Source organism: Elephas maximus, chromosome 24 (genome assembly GCF_024166365.1).
Source record: "Elephas maximus indicus isolate mEleMax1 chromosome 24, mEleMax1 primary haplotype, whole genome shotgun sequence".
NCBI lineage: Eukaryota > Metazoa > Chordata > Mammalia > Proboscidea > Elephantidae > Elephas > Elephas maximus.
Window position 1 is genome coordinate 14,700,743 of NC_064842.1, and position 18,304 is coordinate 14,719,046.

Consider the following 18,304-nt stretch of genomic DNA (forward strand, 5'->3'; position numbering starts at 1 on the left):
CAGGGTCACCCATGGAGGACAGGTTTCAGCTGAGCTTCCAGACTAAGACAGACTAGGAAGAAGGACCCGGCAGCCTACTTCTGAAAAGCATTAGCCAGTGAAAACCTTATGAATAGCAGCGGAACATTGATACAGTGCTGGAAGATGAGCCCCCCGTGTTGGAAGGCACTCAAAAGATGACTGGGGAAGAGCTGCCTCCTCAAAGTAGCATTGACCTTAATGACGTGGATGGAGTAAAGCTTTTGGGACCTTCGTTTGCTGATGTGGCACCACTCAAAATGAAAAGAAACAGCTGCAAACATCCATTAATAATCAGAACCTGGAATGTATGAAGTATGAATCTAGGAAAATTGGAAATCATCAAAAATGAAATGGAACGCATAAACATCAATATCCTAGGCATTAGTGAGCTGAAATGGACTGGTATTGGCCATTTTGAATCAGACAATCATATAGTCTACTATGCTGGGAATGACAACTCGAAGAGGAATGGTGTTGCATTCATCATCAAAAAGAACGCTTCAAGATCTATCCCGAAGTACAACGCTGTCCGTGATAGGATAATATCCATACGCCTACAAGGAAGACCAGTTAATATGACCATTATCCGAATTTACGCACCAACCACTAGGGCCAAAGATGAAGAAATAGAAAATTTTTATCAGCTGCTACAGTCTGAAATTGATCGAACATGCAGTCAAGATGCATTGATAATTACTGGTGATTGGAATGCGAAAGTTGGAGACAAGAAGGATCAGTAGTTCTGTGTGGTAGCTAATTCTAAATACTGTGAATTGATGATACTCATTTTCACTGTTCTTGTTGTTACATTATGAGAACGTATGAGGTATAAAGAAAATCTGTTAGTATTGGCTGTTTACTGAAGGCTTCCAGCTCCCCTTCTATGGTTATTGTTAGCTAGAGATAGGAATGGGACTAGAGGAAGAAGCATAAGTGGGAGGAAATTATAGGACATAAAGCATTCCATTCTCTGTCCTCCAGCTCCTGCCAGGAGAGTTGCCTTGGCCTAGAGGACCCTCTAGACATTTATGTTAGCGCCTTTTTTGTTTTCTTGTTTCCTATTTTCATTGTTTTAAAACTTTTTCATATTTTTGTCTCCTGAATAATTTAGGTCTAGATTTACTTGGCCTACCATGACTATTTTTAAGTGTTTTCATCATTTAAAGTTTTTATTTATTGATTTCCTTATTAGAAGTAGATTCCCAGGATTTCTGTCCCAGCTTTGGCACTTACTAGCTGTGTGCCTTGGTTTCATCGTCTGTTAAATATGGGTAGTAGTAGTATTAAGGCAGCTGGAATCATGCCTGACACATAATAAGTGCCCAATTAATGTTAGGTATTAATACTTATTCTAAATTTTTCTTACATTTGAATTTTATTTTATCTGAAATGCTTTGTCTTTTAGCTTTTCGTTTTCTGATTTTTATCCTTTTATTTTGACTTATCTCTTACTTTTATCTGATCTTTTTTATTAAAAATTTTTTTTAAATTTTGTTGTTGACAACATACCCAACAGAACATACACCAATTCAACAGTTTCTACATGTACAATTCAGTGACATTGATTACATTCCTCAAGTTGTGCAACCATTCTCACCCTCCTTTTCTATTTTTCTTTTATTGTACTTTAGATGAAGGTTTACAGAGCGAATTAGTTTCTCATTAAACAATTAATACGCATTGTTTTGTGACATTGGTTGCCAACCCCATGACATGTCAACACTCTCCCACTCTTGACCTTGGGTTTCCCGTTACCAGCTTTCCTGTCCCCTCCTGCCTTTTAGTCTTTGCCCATGGGCTGATGTGCCCCTTTAGTCTCATTTTATGGGCCTATCTAATCTTTGACTGAAGAGTGAACCTCAGGAGATACATCATTACTGAGCTAAAATGGTGTACCATACTCTAGGGGTTTATCCAGTCTCTGTCAGACCAGTAAGTCTGGCCTTTTTTTGTGAGTTAGAATTTTGTTCTACATTTTCCTCCAGCTCTATCCGGAACCTTCTATTATGATCCCTGTCAGAGCAGTCAGTAGTGGTAGCTGGGTACCATCTAGTTGTTCTGGACTCAGTCTGGTGGAGGCTGTAGTAGTTGTGGTCCATTTGTCCTTTGGTTTTCTTCATTCTCCTTGCTCCAGATGGGGCGAGACCAGTGGAGTATCTTAGATGGCCACTCACAAACTTTTAAGACCCCAAATGCTACTTACCAAAGTAGGATGTAGAATTTTTTCTTTATAAACTGTACTATGCCGTTTGAGCTAGATGTCCCCCAAGACCATGATCCCCAGCCCTCAGCCCAGCAATTTGGTCTGTCAGGGAGTTTGGATGTGTCTATGAAGCTTCCATGTTCTTGCCTTGGTCAAGTTGTGCTGACTTCCCCAGAACTGTGTTCTGTCGTATCCTTCACCAAAATTATCACTTATCTATTGTCTAGTTAGTGTTTTTCCCTTCCTACCCATCCCCTCCCTAACCACTAAAAACCAAACCCACTGCCTTCGAGTCGATTCCAACCCATAGCAACTCTATGGGACAGAGTAGTACTGCCCCATAGCGTTTCCAAGGAACTCCTGGTGGATTCGAACTGCCAACCTTTTGGTTAGCAGCTGTAGCTCTTAACCACTACGCCACCAGAGTTTCCCTCCCCTCCCCAGTAACCATCAAAGATTGTTTCTCTCTGTGTGTAAACCTTTTTCAAGAGTTTTTATAATAGTGGTCTTATACAACATTTGTCCTTTTGTGATTGCTTGTGACACTCAGCATAATGCCCTCCAGCTGTTGTGAGATGTTTAGCGGATTCATCATTGTTCTTTATCGTTGCGTACTGTTCCATTGTGTGTACGTATCATAGTTTATCCATTCATCTGTTGATGGGCATGTTAGTTAATAGGGGACCCCCACCTTGTAGCTCTCCTCGTCTGTTTTTTTGTCAGCTTCTTATTCCATTCTGTGCTTGATCGAGTTCTTTATTCTTCCATTTGGTGCTTAGGGTTCCAGGATTGACGTTTGTAGGTTTTACTTAGTTTTTTGGGTCTTTGCTACAGAGGGATGGCATGGTACTTCTGCCTATCCATATTGGCTCTGCCTATCTGATCATTGTTAACTCTTATTGTTCCAGTTTGATATTTCCTTATTTTATCTTATTTTAGAGTATTTTTGAAAATTGGTTTTATTTATTGATTTATATGGTAGTAAGAAATCTTCTCATAACAGCAACAATTTTAGAGAACCTCAGTATCCTAATAGGGGAAATTGGAATCTTTCTTCCTCTAGCCTCGTTGAACAGCTTTCCTGGCTCTCTTTAATGAATCGCTCATCCTCTTCAATGTTGACTGCTCTATAAACCTCAATCTGAGTAAAGACTAAAATTCCTTTCCTATTATGCTAGTAGACTACTTGAACAGTTGGAACAGTTTTGTTTTTCCCGTCATGTACAATCCAGGCACTTTATGAAGACTTATGTGATCTAAAAATCAATTGTCTCTACCATATATTATCGTTAGATAGTTGACAAGCCATATATACAGAAAGTACCCAACAGGATAGGTGAAGTTAATGGGTAGTTCCTCTTGTGGAAGCGAGTTCAACATAATACTCCTGGTTTGACCTTGGCAAGAAACTCAGATTTCATTGAACCCTATAATAGAATTCCACACAGAAGGTTTTTAGCCAGTATTTCATAACTTGCCTCCAACCTTTCTATTACCAAGTTGACTTGTATTCCTTCTAGGGTGCATCACAGAAAGACTGTTTTGGTGATGGATCTCCCCAACATCCTTCGTTATGAATATAAAAAAATTGTCTGGAGCTGAGATTACTCCACATACAGTTTTCCCCTCTTGCCCTCATTATTGTTATCTTTTTGTTACATTTCAGAAAGAAAATAGAAACACAGATGAGGAGAAAAGTATAAACACCAGATATGCTCCACCCAGACAAAACCCTTTCTATTGTTTTGGTGTATATCTTCCAGTCTTTTCTCTATATAGTTTTATATGTATTGGTATCATATTATCCTTATTGTCTTATAACCTGATTTCTTTACTTGGCAATGTATCATGACATCTTGGCATGTCAATAAATATAGAATGCAAATCATTGTCTTCAGTACCTTCATAATTCCATTATATGAATGTACTCAAATGTATGTAATCAATCTCTTATTTTGGCCATATAGATTTTTGCCAGTGTTAGCATCCTTGAAAATCTTGGTGCATATTCTTAATACTTTTCTTAAGGATTCCCAAAAGATAATTAATAGCTCATGAGCATAAATTTTTTTAAAAAAACTTTTGATACATATTGTTTTGTTCCCTGATGTTTCCCCTAAAACAGAGCTTGGTATGTAGTAAACGCACAGTCAATATTTGATAAAGAATAAATGTCAGATTACCTTCCAAATGTTTTTATCCACATACATTCCCACCAGTAAATACTAGAAATAATACTAGAAAGTAAATACTAGTTATTTTCTTTTTCTTGTCTTTTTCCCTCCCCCCCCTTCTTTGGCAGTCTGAAACATTATTAGTGAGGTTCATTTTGTCTTCTGTGATTTTGTGTCCTCTGCCCATTTTTTTATTGATGTGTCCAATTTTATTTTATTGACTTGTAAGAGTACTTTAAATTTTAAGAATGGTAATCCTTGGGAAATATATCTTACCAATATGTCATTTATTTTAATTTTAATCCTGAACATAAATTTTCAGTTTACATGTTTTCTACTGAGGAGGTCTTTTTCTACCCTAATTTCACATAAAGAGTTACCTGTGAATTATTCATACTTTTATTGCTTTATTTTTTACATTTAAATCTTTTCTTTCCATCTGTGATATATGTTGGAATTCAGCAGGAGATAAGGATCTAAATTTAGTTTTTTTATGAGTAGGTAGCCAACTGTCCTTAGACCATTTATTAAATGATCCATCCTTTCCACATTGATTTGAAGTGCCTTCAGATACTTCATTCTGTTCAGAACTTTCTGTTCCCATTGATGTTCTGGTCATTGCTGGATGCTAATTGAAGTGTCTTCAGATACTTCATTCTGTTGCAGAACTTTCTGTTCCCATTGATGTTCTGGTCATTGCTGGGTGCTAGCACCCGATTATTTCAATTGTTGTACTTTTGCTACACGCCGATATCTGATAGGTGAGTTTTTCCTCATCTTCTTTTTCAAAACGTTCTATTAGGGATTTTTAAATGGCTTCAGCATCATGTTTGTTGGACCAAGCCCAATGTGGCTACAGTGGAAACAGATAAAATTAGGCTAAAAAAATAGGCAGGGAGGAAACCATGCAGGGTCCGACTGGGTCACGCTAATAAGTTTTTTTTTTAATTCTAAGAAGTTTTTTCTATTTTTAAAGATTGGTTAGATAGTATCAATCTGGTGGCAGTGTGAAGAACAAAGAGGAGATAGATGCATAGATATCAGAAGTCTATGGCAGTTCAAATGAAAGATTGTTAGCTTTTGGAGTAGGGTATTATACAGTCTTATACATTATATCTACATACTTTGAAAATCCCATCAGATGTTATAATTTTTTATTTCAACCTTCATACATGTTTTTTTTAACTCTAGAGTAATCTGTTTACCCATTTCTATTGTTCTTCCTTCATTCCTGATGTTTCATATTTCCTTCTGGTATAATTTTCCTTCTATTTGAAGAACTTACTTTAGATATTCCTTTAAAGTAGATCTGATGGCAACAAATTCTCTTAGTTTTCCTTAAACTGAGAATGTCTTCATTTCACCTTCATTTCTGAAGAATATTTTCACTGGATATATAGGATTCTCAGCTGAAAATTCTTTTCTCTTAACACTTTAAAAATACCCTGCCACTTTCTTCTGGCTTTCAGGGTTTTTTTGATGAGAAATCTACAGTCAGTATAAGTTAATGTTACCCTTGAAATAATGTGTCATTTTTCTCTGGCTGTTTTCAAGATCTTGTCTTTGTCTTTAATTTTCAGCAGTTCAATTATGATGTGTTTGGGCATGGAGTTCTTTGGGTTTACCTTGTTTGGGATTTTCTGTACTTCTTGAACCTGTAGATATTTGTATTTTGTCAATTAGGAAACATTTTGCCATTATTTCTTCGTATATTTTTTCAATAACTCGCTCTTCTCTCTTTCTGGGATTCTGATGGCACAAGTGTTACAAATGTTGGACTTTTTTTTTTTTTTTCAGAACTTTAATTATCTTGTAAGCCCTTGAAGCTGTATTGATCTTTTCCAATATTTTTTCTCTCTCTTGTTCACACTGGAAAATTTGTATTGCTGTAACTTCAAGTTCAGTGACTCTTTCCTCTGTCATCTCTGTTCTTTTATTAGCCAAACCTAGTGAACTTTTAATTTTGGTTATTATGTTTTTCAGTTCTAAAACTTTCATTTGGCTCTTCTTTATATCTTTCTTTACTGAGACTTTTTATTTATTTTTCCACTCATTTCAAGAGTATTTATAATTTCTCAATGGAGCATTTTTATAATAAAACCAAACTCATTGCTGTCAAGCTGATTCTGACTAATAGTGACCGTTGTTAGATAATTCTAATACTGTGTCATCTCAGCATGGTGTCTGTTGATTGACTTTTCCCATGTGGATTAGGATTTTCCTAGTTCTTTTTATATTGAATAATTTTGGATCTTATATTTTGAATTAATATTACACTCTGAGATGCTATGTCTTATTTAAGTCTCATGGAGAATGTTGGTATTTTTATTTTAGCAGCCAGTGGTCCTGGCTAGGTTCAGGCCACAAGTTCCAACCTACTTTCTTTGGGCTGTGGTTCCTGTATCATTTCAGATTTAAATCCTTTGCGGTGCTGTTCAGTTTTATACTGTGTGCGCTCCATCAGTGGTCTCTCTGTAAATTCAGTTTCCAAAGCCTTTGATATGCTAAGCAGGACCAGATCTACACAATTGCAGCTCAGGAGTGAGCCCAGGAGTTCATAAACAAATTTATGTGGTCACTTTCCAGAGTTCCTCCCTCTCCACAATCTTCTTCCCTGTACTTTCCAGTTTCCTAGCACTCTTCAATCTTCTGGATAGAAAACTGGTGTTTTAGTTACTGTGTTCTGCCATGCACTTCCACAGCTGCACTCGTATCGAGAACAAAGCACGGGAGAACACAGACAGAAGAACTCAATGAGAATTGACCCTTCCGGAAACACAGCTCACTTGCGCAAAGAAGAAAGTTCCTCTCTCTAAGAGTTTTGGCTCCTGCAGGCTCCATTGTCACCAGCTGCTAACACCACCGTTGTCACCAGTTGCTAACACCACCATTGTCACCAGCTGCTAACACCACCATGGGATTGCTTGGGGGCTTGGATGTGAGAGAACAAAGGAAAAAGAGAGAGAGAGAAGCAGGGGCTTCCACACTATCTCTGAGCATTAAGAATTTTTCCTGCTCCTCAAGTCACAACTCGAGGGTTCTTCTAGATTTCTCTGTGTCCTGAAGCTTACTCTCAGGTCTTAGTACACTGAGTTTAGGTAGAGGACACTGGGGGAAAAAAAACTGGTAAACTTGGTGCCAAATTGGTGGTACTTCGAATCCTCTTCCCCAGTCTGCCTGCTACTGTTTGCTTTCAGCGTCCTCATCTAGCTGCTCCACGCAACCTGCCTAGGTTTTACAGCTTTGTTCATTGGCAAGGATGGGGTGGGATGTGCATACTTTACTACTAACTTCAGTTTTATAGCCCTTTAAGCTCCATTTAATTCATATACCCGATAGCTGATACTGTTCTTTGAAGATCTCAATTCAGGGACTGCTGGTAGAACGGGCAAAGCTTTACCTTGACTCCACCTGAGCGAGTAAGATTAGGCCTGGAAATACTTTTCCCTCTCTCTCAAGATAGCCAATTTACAAATGTAAATAAAAATTAATGAACGGGAAATTATGGGGAAGCCTAAGGAAAATTTTATTGTATCTTCATTATATAGGTGTTACTATTACAGATTATATATTAAGCCCTCTCCTCTTATCACAGATACTGCCTATTTTATACATCCGTCCTGTTATGATTGTTATTGGTGTTTCTTGAATGACCACTCTGCACATAATACAATATTGTAAGCAATTTCACAGATTGGATTTTTTTTTTTTTTAGAATAAAATGGTAGGACCCAAATTTATTTATTCATTCTATCAATAACTTTTTGTTTTTACTCGATATACAACTGCTTTGTTTAATTTACTGTCCTAGATTCTAGGAGGTGTACAAGAACAACAACAACAAAATCAATGAGACTGTCCTTAGTCTTAAGGAGTTTATTATTCAGTAAGGGATAAATCAGGGGAAAACCATAGTAAAGTTTGGAAATCATTATTGAAAATGTCCACAATTTGATGTGCAATAGTAAAACTCTAATACAAGGCAGTTGATAGGTCTCATAAAAGCAATACAAAATTTAACAGTATCAGACAAAGAAAGAAAAATAAGTTTTGGATTCAAGCTGCCATAGAGTCATACCTTGGAAACACTACTTCCTATTCGTTCGTGGCACGTGATTAATAACTTAAGAACCTCCTTGTGAAATTGTGAATAATGCTCTCTATCTTGCAAGATTGTTGTATGGATTTAATAAATAAGGTAATGTATGTAAGACACCTACCACATGCCTGAGATAGAGAAGGTATACAATAAACTATAGATATTATGGAATAAAAAACATAGTTAAAATTAATAATAATTAACACAAACTACCTTTTTTTTTTTTGCAAATAACGCGCCCGCATAAATAAGGCTCACACATGTAAAGCACATAGCACGCATAGGAAAATAATGTGCAGGGGAATTGCGTGGTTGGCAAAAAAATGTGTGTGTTATTTGTGTAAAAAAATGGTATAAATTAAGGATAATCTTTTCACGTGACAATTGCAAATAATGTTTGTTAAAGCTTAGATTGTATACTGAAATGCTTTAACTGTCAGTAAAACATGTTTAAGATGTGAACATTTTGGTCTCTTATAAAATGTTTTGCTGTTGTTTTTTAGATAAGAAGTCCTGTTCTATTATGTACCAGTACTCGAGTGTCAACAGCCGTCGAGATGATCCGGACTCTCTCCGAGGAAGCTGCAAGTTTATCTAACAAAGCTAAAATGTATGCAACGTCTCAGGATCGTTTCGATGAGTCTCAATTTCCTATGCACTCTCTTAATATGGAGGAAATGGCACAGATTGTGCTTTCGGAGATCTCTGAAATCGAATGTGACTTAACTTTGAGAAAATTGTTATGGGATGCACAAGAGGAATGGGGAACGCTCTTTTGGGAATGGAGAACTAGTTCTCTTCAAAGTCTTGATACAGAATCAGTACAGAGAAACGTTTCTAAATGGATGCAGATCATCTTGGTACTAGAAAAAGGTAAAAACATTCTCAAGTTTTCCCACCCAGGATTATACAAACCAGACTCGGCCAGCAGAATCATTCTTCTTGGCCTTGTTTCTTCCTCTGTTGCTGTGGGCTGGAGAGACAGGACAGGAGTATAGGTAGGGATTCTTTGCTGAGGCAAGAAAGGGATGAAAATTTTCAAAAATTTTTTTAAAATGCTGACAATTTTTTAACCTTCTAAAGTTGGTTCTTTAGGGTAGAACCCCAGGCACTTCACCCTAGTTCTGGCTCTTCTTAGGGTTTGGCCCCAGCTGCAGAATCTGTACCCAAAGCCTAACTGTGTATGCATACAGTATCCTTTGGGCAATGGGGGAAATTGCTAAAGAATCATTTTGGGAGGTTTCCCTTATACCAACCATCAAACTTGTAATCATTTGCTGATGCAAAGATGCTGACCCTGTGACCCTTTTTTGACTCTCCCCTCATCTCTCAGTTCTACCTCGAACTATACTTTCTTCTCCAGAAAGTTCACCAAAAAAAGCATTTTATTTTGCTGGTTTTTAAATTATACAAAAAATATAACAATATCACAAAAAGCTCAGAAAAGAGAGAAACCACCCATAATCTCACTATTAAGATGATTGTTTTGTGCCTTTGCACTCAATATTTTGTCATACATATGTTTCAGAAAACAGTATATAAGGGAGCAAGTAGACAATGCCTTCTTTTATCCGCAGTTTCCTAAAGAAAATCTTGCTGTTTGCCAAAGTCTAGTCCGGCAAAAACCAAAGCTATTAGCTTGTCCTTCTATTTAACAGGAGCTTGAAAAACATTTTGCTGTTCAACATGAAATTACAAAAGAAGCTCCATCTGTATGAATGGGTTTCTCTGGCTCTGCCGCCCTTTACTTTTGTAAGTTGGGTAAAAAGGTTATAAGAGCTAAGCCTTTAATTGCATAGGTTTTGAGTCTTATACCTCAGTGGTTTGTCAATTCAGATGATAGACAAGTTCTGGCCTGTGACATAGTTTGCACCTACATTTCCTACATTTTGGTGTTAAATGTCTTCTTTAAGAAATGATAGTGACGGTAGGTTTATTTTTCTTAATTTTCTTCCTTAGCAAAATTTAAAACTCTAAAACTGACGACAGTCTTCTGAATATGTCTGTGTGTATCTGCGAGTCTGCCTATCTATCTTATCGATGAAAACGGGGAAATGCTGAGGTAGCTGGCCATCTCTGGTATCAAATTTTACATAATGACTTGGCTCTGATGGTCTGGGGTCCTATTCATCAGCTCTGATAACTATTTCTCTTTAATTTAATCCATAGTTGATTCTTATAGCAGGGTAATGTTACCAAAGCTTATTATTTTAATGCAGACTGATAACTGGTAAGCCATTATATTAAATAGCATATTTTAAAGACAATATTTATTTTCTCAATTTGTTTTCTGGTTAAAAAATGATGGACATATCATAAGCGTACTGACTTCTTGTTGTTTATAGGTTTACCTAAAAACGATATGGTAACATATTTTAAGCAATCAGTGATAGACTTTAAACAAGAGCTGCCCATCATCATAGCTCTGGGGAACCCCTGTCTCAAGCCAAGGCATTGGGATGCTCTCCACGAGATTATCGGAAAGTCAATTTCCCTCGATAAAAACTGTACAGTAGAGAATCTTCTAACACTCAAGGTAAATAAAAGTAGCTTAAAAAGATATATTGAAATACCAGACAGACTGATTTTAAATAGACAATTAAATCTATAAGGAATAGGAATTAGAAAAGAGAAAATTTTATAGAGTGTCTCGGAAAGTAGTATAACAGTAGGTTATAGGTGATAAGAAATTATGTTTAATTAGAGACATTGGGTTAGCTATTGGGCCATTATTATCTTTGTGATTAGAAAACATAATGGTTTTCATGTGTGACAAATGAAATTCATATGTTACTACTTAGTGATGCCACTTCTTATAGAGAATACCTTTTATAAGAATAAATCACACACATACTATATTCCGTTTTATATAAAATGAAAATACATTACGAGCATGTTAGGAGGGCCCTGCCAATAATTTGATATTTAAACTGCATAATTAAACTATTTTATTGGCTATGTAAGTTCTATTATAAAAATTGGTTTTTTTTCCATAATTTTCCTGGTCAAAGAATTTTCTGCTTTCATGCCTGCTGTAATAAGCTTCATTTATGTTTCTAGTTTTACAGTTGACAGTGTCTAATACAGTAAAATTAGAATTTCATGCCTATAATTTTCTATTGAATGATTTGTTGTAATGAAGAACATGGAAAAAATTAAAAGTAATTCAAAAAGAAGAATTTTCAAAGATAATTTTAATTCAGTTTAATAATTTGATTGTATCTCCAGCCCTAACACCAACCTCCTTCCTGAACTCCAGACCTACATATCCAATTTCCTATTCAACATCTCCATTTATATGTCTAAGAGATATCTCAAAACTAATGTGTCCAAAAATGCACTCTTCATTTGCCATTTCTACTCCCAATGTCTGCTCTCCTTCTGCCTTCTCAATCTCAGTTAATGGCAGCTGCATTTTTCCAATTGCTTAGGCTAAACATCATGAAATAATCTTTGCATCTACTCTCACTCCCACACTCCTCATCCTATCTAGATCTCTCATCCTTTCCTGGGTCATTATCATAGCCTCCCAATTGGTCTCCATGCCAAGAAGTGAAGTCAGGAAGTTATCTAGATAAACTCAGAACTTGTGAGCCAATGACAACTGATAGGTTTATTCACAACAGCATGTTGAAAATCTAGCACAATTTTGATGATTTATTAATTTTCAAAGTCTTGGGTCATTGGAAACCATTCCAGGTCACATTTGGTAGAGGGTAGGAATTTGGCAAACTAAGTATGATAAGCACTAAAGTATAGCAGGCAATAAAAGTTATTGTAGATAGGCCTGGAGGGTAGCGGCTGGCGGCCTGCAATACCTTATAGGGTTCTAAATAATTAGAGGAGGTCAGTGGTATGCATAGGAAGAACAGTATTACTTTATGGTTGATATTTTCACCTTAAAATGACATCTGCTTTACAGTAGAGGAAGATAACTAATTATAGACATTCAGGCTCATCTGAAACCTCGAAGATATTCCTAAGTCAATTGCAAGATCCAAATTTTTGTCAGGTCCAAACTTTGACCATAAAAGCTTGACAAAGCCAGAAATTCCTGGACTAAAATTTTGCCTTATACATTATCAGCCCTGAGTTTTGTCTTTAGTAATCTCAGAATGTCAGCATTAGGCACAGAGTTTGTTCTTCAACATAGAACCTTAATGGTTCTATGGCTCCTTATCTGGCTTTGGCTGAATAATCTGTGTCATGAGGTTGGCTTCATTCCCAAAGTTGTTACTTAAGGCCATAAGACCACCACTGGGTCTTTCAATTCATCGTACTTTGGTGAGGTGACTTGCATGTTGCTATGATGCTGGAAGCTATGCTACCAGTATCTCAATTTCCAGTAGAGTCACCCATGGTGGACAGGTTTCAGTAGAGCTTCCAGATCAAGATAGACGAGGAAAAAAGCCTGGCTATCTGCTTCCAAAAGTTAGACAATGAAAACCTTATGGGTGACAACAAAACATTATCCAATATAGTGCTGGAAGTTGAACCCCTCAGGTTGGAAGGCACTCAAAAAATAACTGGGGAAGAGCTGCCTCCTCAGAGTAGAGTTGACTTTATGTGGCTGGAGTAAAGCCTTCCACACCTCCATTTATGGATATGGCTCATTTCAAAATAAATATCAATGTAAATATCCATTAATAATTGGGACATGGGATGCACAAAGTATGAATCAAGGAAAAGTGGAAGTCATAAAGAATGAAATTGAGCTCTTGAAGATCAATATCCTAGGCATTAGTAAGTTGAAATGGACAGTTATTGACTATTTTGAATCTGACAATCGTGTGGTCTACTACGGAAGGAACAACTAATTGGGGAGGAACAGAGTTGCATTCATTGTGAAAAAGAACATTTCAAGGTCTATCCTGAAGTACAGCCCTGTCAGTGATATGTTAATATCCATAAACTTAGAAAAATCAAACCAAACCCACTGCCGTTGAGTTGATTCCAACTCATAGCGACCCTATAGGACAGAATAGAACTGCGCAGTAGAGTTTCCAAGGAGCACCTGGTGGATTCAAACTGCAGACCTTTTGGTTAGCAGCTGTAGCACTTAACTGCTATGCCACAAGGGTTTCCAATATGTACTTAGAGGGAAGACCAATTAATACGACTTATTCAAATTTGTGCAGCAACCATGAATGCCAAAGATGAAGATATCAAAGTTTTTATGAACTGCTGCAATCTGAAATTGATCAAACATGCAGTCAAGATGTGTTGATAATTACTGGTGATTAGAATGTGAAAGTTGGAAACAAAAAGAAGGAATAGTAGTTGGAAAATATAGGCCTTGGTGATAGGAGTGATGCCAGAGATTGCATGATAGAATTCTGTAAGAACAATGATTTATTCATCAGAAATACTTTTTTTCATCAACACAAATGACGACTCTACACACAGACCTTGCCAAGGGCTGAGCAGAACAGACCAGTTGCTCATTAGCAAGTTCAAACTGAAGCTGAAGAAAATCAAGGAAAGTCCAAAAGAGTCAAAGTATGACCTTGAATATATCCCACCTAAATTTAGAGATAGAGACTATCTTAATAATAAAGTTGAGGCACTGAACACTAATGACCAAAGACCAGAAGAGCTGTGAGCTAACATCAAGGACATCATACATGAAAAAAGTAAAAGGTCATTAAAAAGACAGGAAAGAAAAGACCAAAATGGATGTCAGAAGAGACTTTGAAACTTGCTCTTGAGCACAGAGTAAATAAAGCAAACAGAAAAAAATGATGAAGTAAAAGAGTTGAAGAGAAGATTTCGAAGGACAGCTTGAGAAGACAAGGTGCAGGGTATTATAAAGAAATGTGCAAAGATCTGGAGTTAGAAAAGCAAAAGAGAAGAATATGATCAGCATTTCTCAAGCTAAAAAAACTGAAGAAAAAATTTAAACCTCAATTTCAATGATGCAGGGAGCATCAAAAGAAGATAAAAAGAATACACAGAGTCAATGTACCAAAACGCATTGGTTGATGTTTAACCATTTCAGGAGGTAGCATATGATAAAGAAGCACTGGTCCTGAAGGAAGAAGTACAAGCTGCGCAGAAGGCATTGGTGAGAAACAAGACTCCAGGAATCGATGGAATACCAATCGAGATGCTTCAACAAACAGATGCAACACTGGAAGCGCTTACTTATTTGTGTCAAAAAGCTGGAAGACAGCTACCTGACCAACCGAGTAGAAGAGATCCCTATTTGTTCCCGTTCCAAGAAAAGACGATCAAACAGAATGCAGAAATTATCAAACAATATCATTAATATCACATGCTGAAGATAATTCAGCAGAATTGCAGCACTACGTCAACAGAGAACTGCCAGAAATTCAAGCTGAATTCAGAAGAGGATGTGGAACGAAGGATATCATTGCTGATGTCAGCTGGATCTTGGCTGAAAGCAAAGAATATCAGAAAGATATTTACCTGTGTTTTGTTGACTATGCAAAGGCATTTGACTGTGTGGATCATAACAAATTATGGATGACATTACAAAAAATGGGAATTCCAGAACACTTAACTGTGCTCGTGAGAAACCTGTGCATGGATTGAGAGGCAGTCTTTGGAACAGAACAAGGGGGTACTGCATGGTTTATAATTGGAATAGGTGTATGGCAGGGTCGTATTTTTTCTGCTTACTCTTTCAATCTATTTGCTGAACAAATAATATGAGAAAATAGGCTCCATGAAGAAGAACATGATGACAGGATTGGAGGAAAACTCATTAACAACCTGAGATATGCATTTGACGTAACCTTGCTTGCCAAAAGTGAAGATGACTTGAAGCACTTGCTGATGAATGTAAAAGACTACAGCCTTCAGTATGGATTACACCTGAAAAAAAAAAAAACAAAGATCCTTATAACTGGACGAATAAACAATATCATTATAAGGCAAAGAAATTCAAGTTATCAAGGATTTTATTCATTTTAGATCATCAATCAATGCCCATTAAAGCAGCAGTCAAAGACTCAAATGATGTATTGCATTGGGCAAATCTGGTGCAAAAGACCTCTCTAAAGTCTTAAAAAGCAAAGATGTCACTTTGATAACTAAGGTTCGCCTTACCCAAGCCATGATATTTTCAGTTGCTTCATATACATGCAAATGATGGACAATGAAAAAGGAAAATGAAAGAAAAATTAAAACATTCAAACTGTGGTATTGGCAAAGAATATTTAAATATACCATGGAATGTCAGAAGAACAAGCAAATCTGTCTTAGAGGAAGTACAGCCAGAATGCTTTTTAGAAAAGCAGTGATGAATGGTGAGACTTCATTTTGCTTACTTTGGACATGTTATCAAGAGGGCCAATTGCTGGAGAAAGATGTTGTCATGGATTGAATTGTGTCCCCCCAGAAATATGTGTCAACTTGATTAGGCCATGATTCCCAGTATTGTATGGTTGTCCTCCATTTTGTGATTGTAATTTTATGTTGAGAGGATTATGGTAGGATTATAACACCACCCTTACGCAGGTCACCTCCCTGATCCAAGGTAAAGGGAGTTTCCCTGGGGTATGGCCTGCACCACCTTTTATCTCTCAAGAGATAAAAGGAAAGGGAAGCAAGCAGAGAGTTGGGGACCTCATACCACCAAGAAAGTAGCACCAGGAGCAGAGCACATCCTCTGGATACAGGGTCTCTGTGCCTGAGAAGCTCCTCGACCAGGGAAAGCTTTCCTCCAGAGCCCGATAGAGAGAGAAAGCTTTTTCCTGGAGCCAACGCCCTAAATTTGGACTTGTAACCTACTAGACTGTGAGAAAATAAATTTCTCTTTGTTAAAGCCACCCACTTGTGGTATTTGTTATGGCAGCACTAGGTAACTAAGACATCATTCTTGGTGAAGTAGAAGATCAGCAAAAAAGTAGGAGACCCTCAATAAGATGGATTGACACAGCAGCTGCAACAACGGGTTCAAACATAGCAACAGTTGTCAGAATGGCACAGTACTGGACAAGGTTTTGTTCTGTCATACATAAGGTCGTCAAGAGTCGGAGCCAGCTCACCAGCACCTAACAACAACGAGGCCATAAGAAGTCAACTAATTTCACCATTCTTATGTTCATTCTTTGAGACCCATAAGAGAGATGATGAAAACCAATTATATTGGTTCATTGTCCCCACAGAACTGCATTATCAAACATAGGAGTTAGGCATCATTCTTTAACCCCATGGAGATAACATACTAGAACAGTGGTAGATTCTTCTTCCTTAACTAGGGATTAAAACAATCAGCCCAGCTAGTAAATTCTAAGATGTGGAGATGAGAAGCTTCCTGAGTCATCTCCATTACCATGAGTGAATCTGGAGATCTATCAGGATCTTATCCTATGGGAATTTTCAGTCAATGCTTCAGTAACATATTTTGAAAGACGCTTGTTCCATAGGGATATGGCAAAGAAAGGGAAGTTATGGAAAGCTGGGTCTATAGAGTTGCGTTCTCTTAGATGATTATAATCCAAGTATTTTTGTGGAGAGTAAATCATGTCACAAAGTAAGTTAGGTAGTTGGCGTTATTGCAAAGAAAAGAAAGCTGAAGGAAATAATGCCATCTAGTCATTCTCTACAATGACTAGATTCAGAAGAAATAAATGTGGTTAGAAATTTTCACTAAAGAATGTGAAATAGAATGATTGAAAAGGGCTCGGTCATGAAAGATAGGCCTTAAAGTCCTTGGTTAGAATGTAAACCTAACTGGAATCAGATTTTCAATACTACTGATGGACCTTCAAAGCATGCATTTAAATCTTTCATATGTATCAGGAATTATTTGTTTCACTCTATGTATGTTAAAGAATAATTTGTTTATTTTAGATGTTTCAGTATGAAGAGGAAATAAATGAAATATCAACTGCAGCAACTAATGAAGCTGCTCTTGAAAAAATGCTATTTAAGATTATTGATCTTTGGAACAGTACTCCTTTACATTTGGTTCTTCATCACACAGAGGCTTGCTCTATCCTAATAATTTCTTCTATAGATGACGTATTAGCTCAACTAGAAGAGTCTCAAGTCATACTTGCAACACTTAAAGGATCCTCCTATCTTGGGCCCATTAAGGTAAATATTATGGCAAAGGGAAATGTTTTAGCATTTCTGTACACTTTTAAATTATATGTTATTCATATGTTTATTTTGAAATGAGATTGACTAGTTTGAATACTAAAAAATAATTTTATGGAAAAATTCATTGTTCATGAGAAAATGTCAAAGTTTAATTTGGGCAGACAGTATAAATTTAGATCATGTGAAAATGTGACCCGGTAAATCGTGTCTTTTACCAGCAGTGCCACTGCTGCCAGAAATATCCACCATTCTAACAGTGTCCATGCCAAGGTTTTGAGGTCCTGTCCTGCTTGCTGAAATGGAATGCTTCATTTTCATTTCCTGGGCTATTCCTCCTAAAGGCTGACTATCCCTCTATACCACTATGTCCTTAGAGTTGCTTCTAGAACAAACGTAAGCCTCCACCTCCACCCCGGCATGATTAGGAATTGAACCACAGGGTCAGTTTAATCTCAGTGTTCCCTGATATTCCCTCCTTAGGAAGCCTCATATACAATAACATACCTGAGAATCATTTGAAAACTTAAGGAAACTCAACAAGAAATGTATTATATAGGTATGTAGAATAGCAAAATTCACATGATTGACTACATATGTAGATATATGTATCTCATGAAATTCATATTATTTGCAAACACACAAACATATATAGGGAAAAATGTCAGTTTGTTGGATTATTGAATTATGGTGTTGGCAAAGAATATTGAATGGACTGTCAGAAGAACAAACAAATCT

General features: G+C 36.9%; 1 protein-coding gene across 1 annotated transcript in view; it reads left to right on the forward strand.

Annotated features, from left to right (window-relative positions):
* DNAH14 (dynein axonemal heavy chain 14) overlaps window positions 1–18,304 on the forward strand; it is a 379,927-nt gene that overhangs the window by 98,617 nt on the left and 263,006 nt on the right. The window contains exons 19-21 of the mRNA XM_049867924.1: window positions 9,001–9,370; window positions 10,843–11,033; window positions 17,318–17,563. Of these exons, the coding sequence (XP_049723881.1) occupies window positions 9,001–9,370; window positions 10,843–11,033; window positions 17,318–17,563 (807 nt within the window). The remainder of the gene's footprint in view (window positions 1–9,000; window positions 9,371–10,842; window positions 11,034–17,317; window positions 17,564–18,304) is intronic.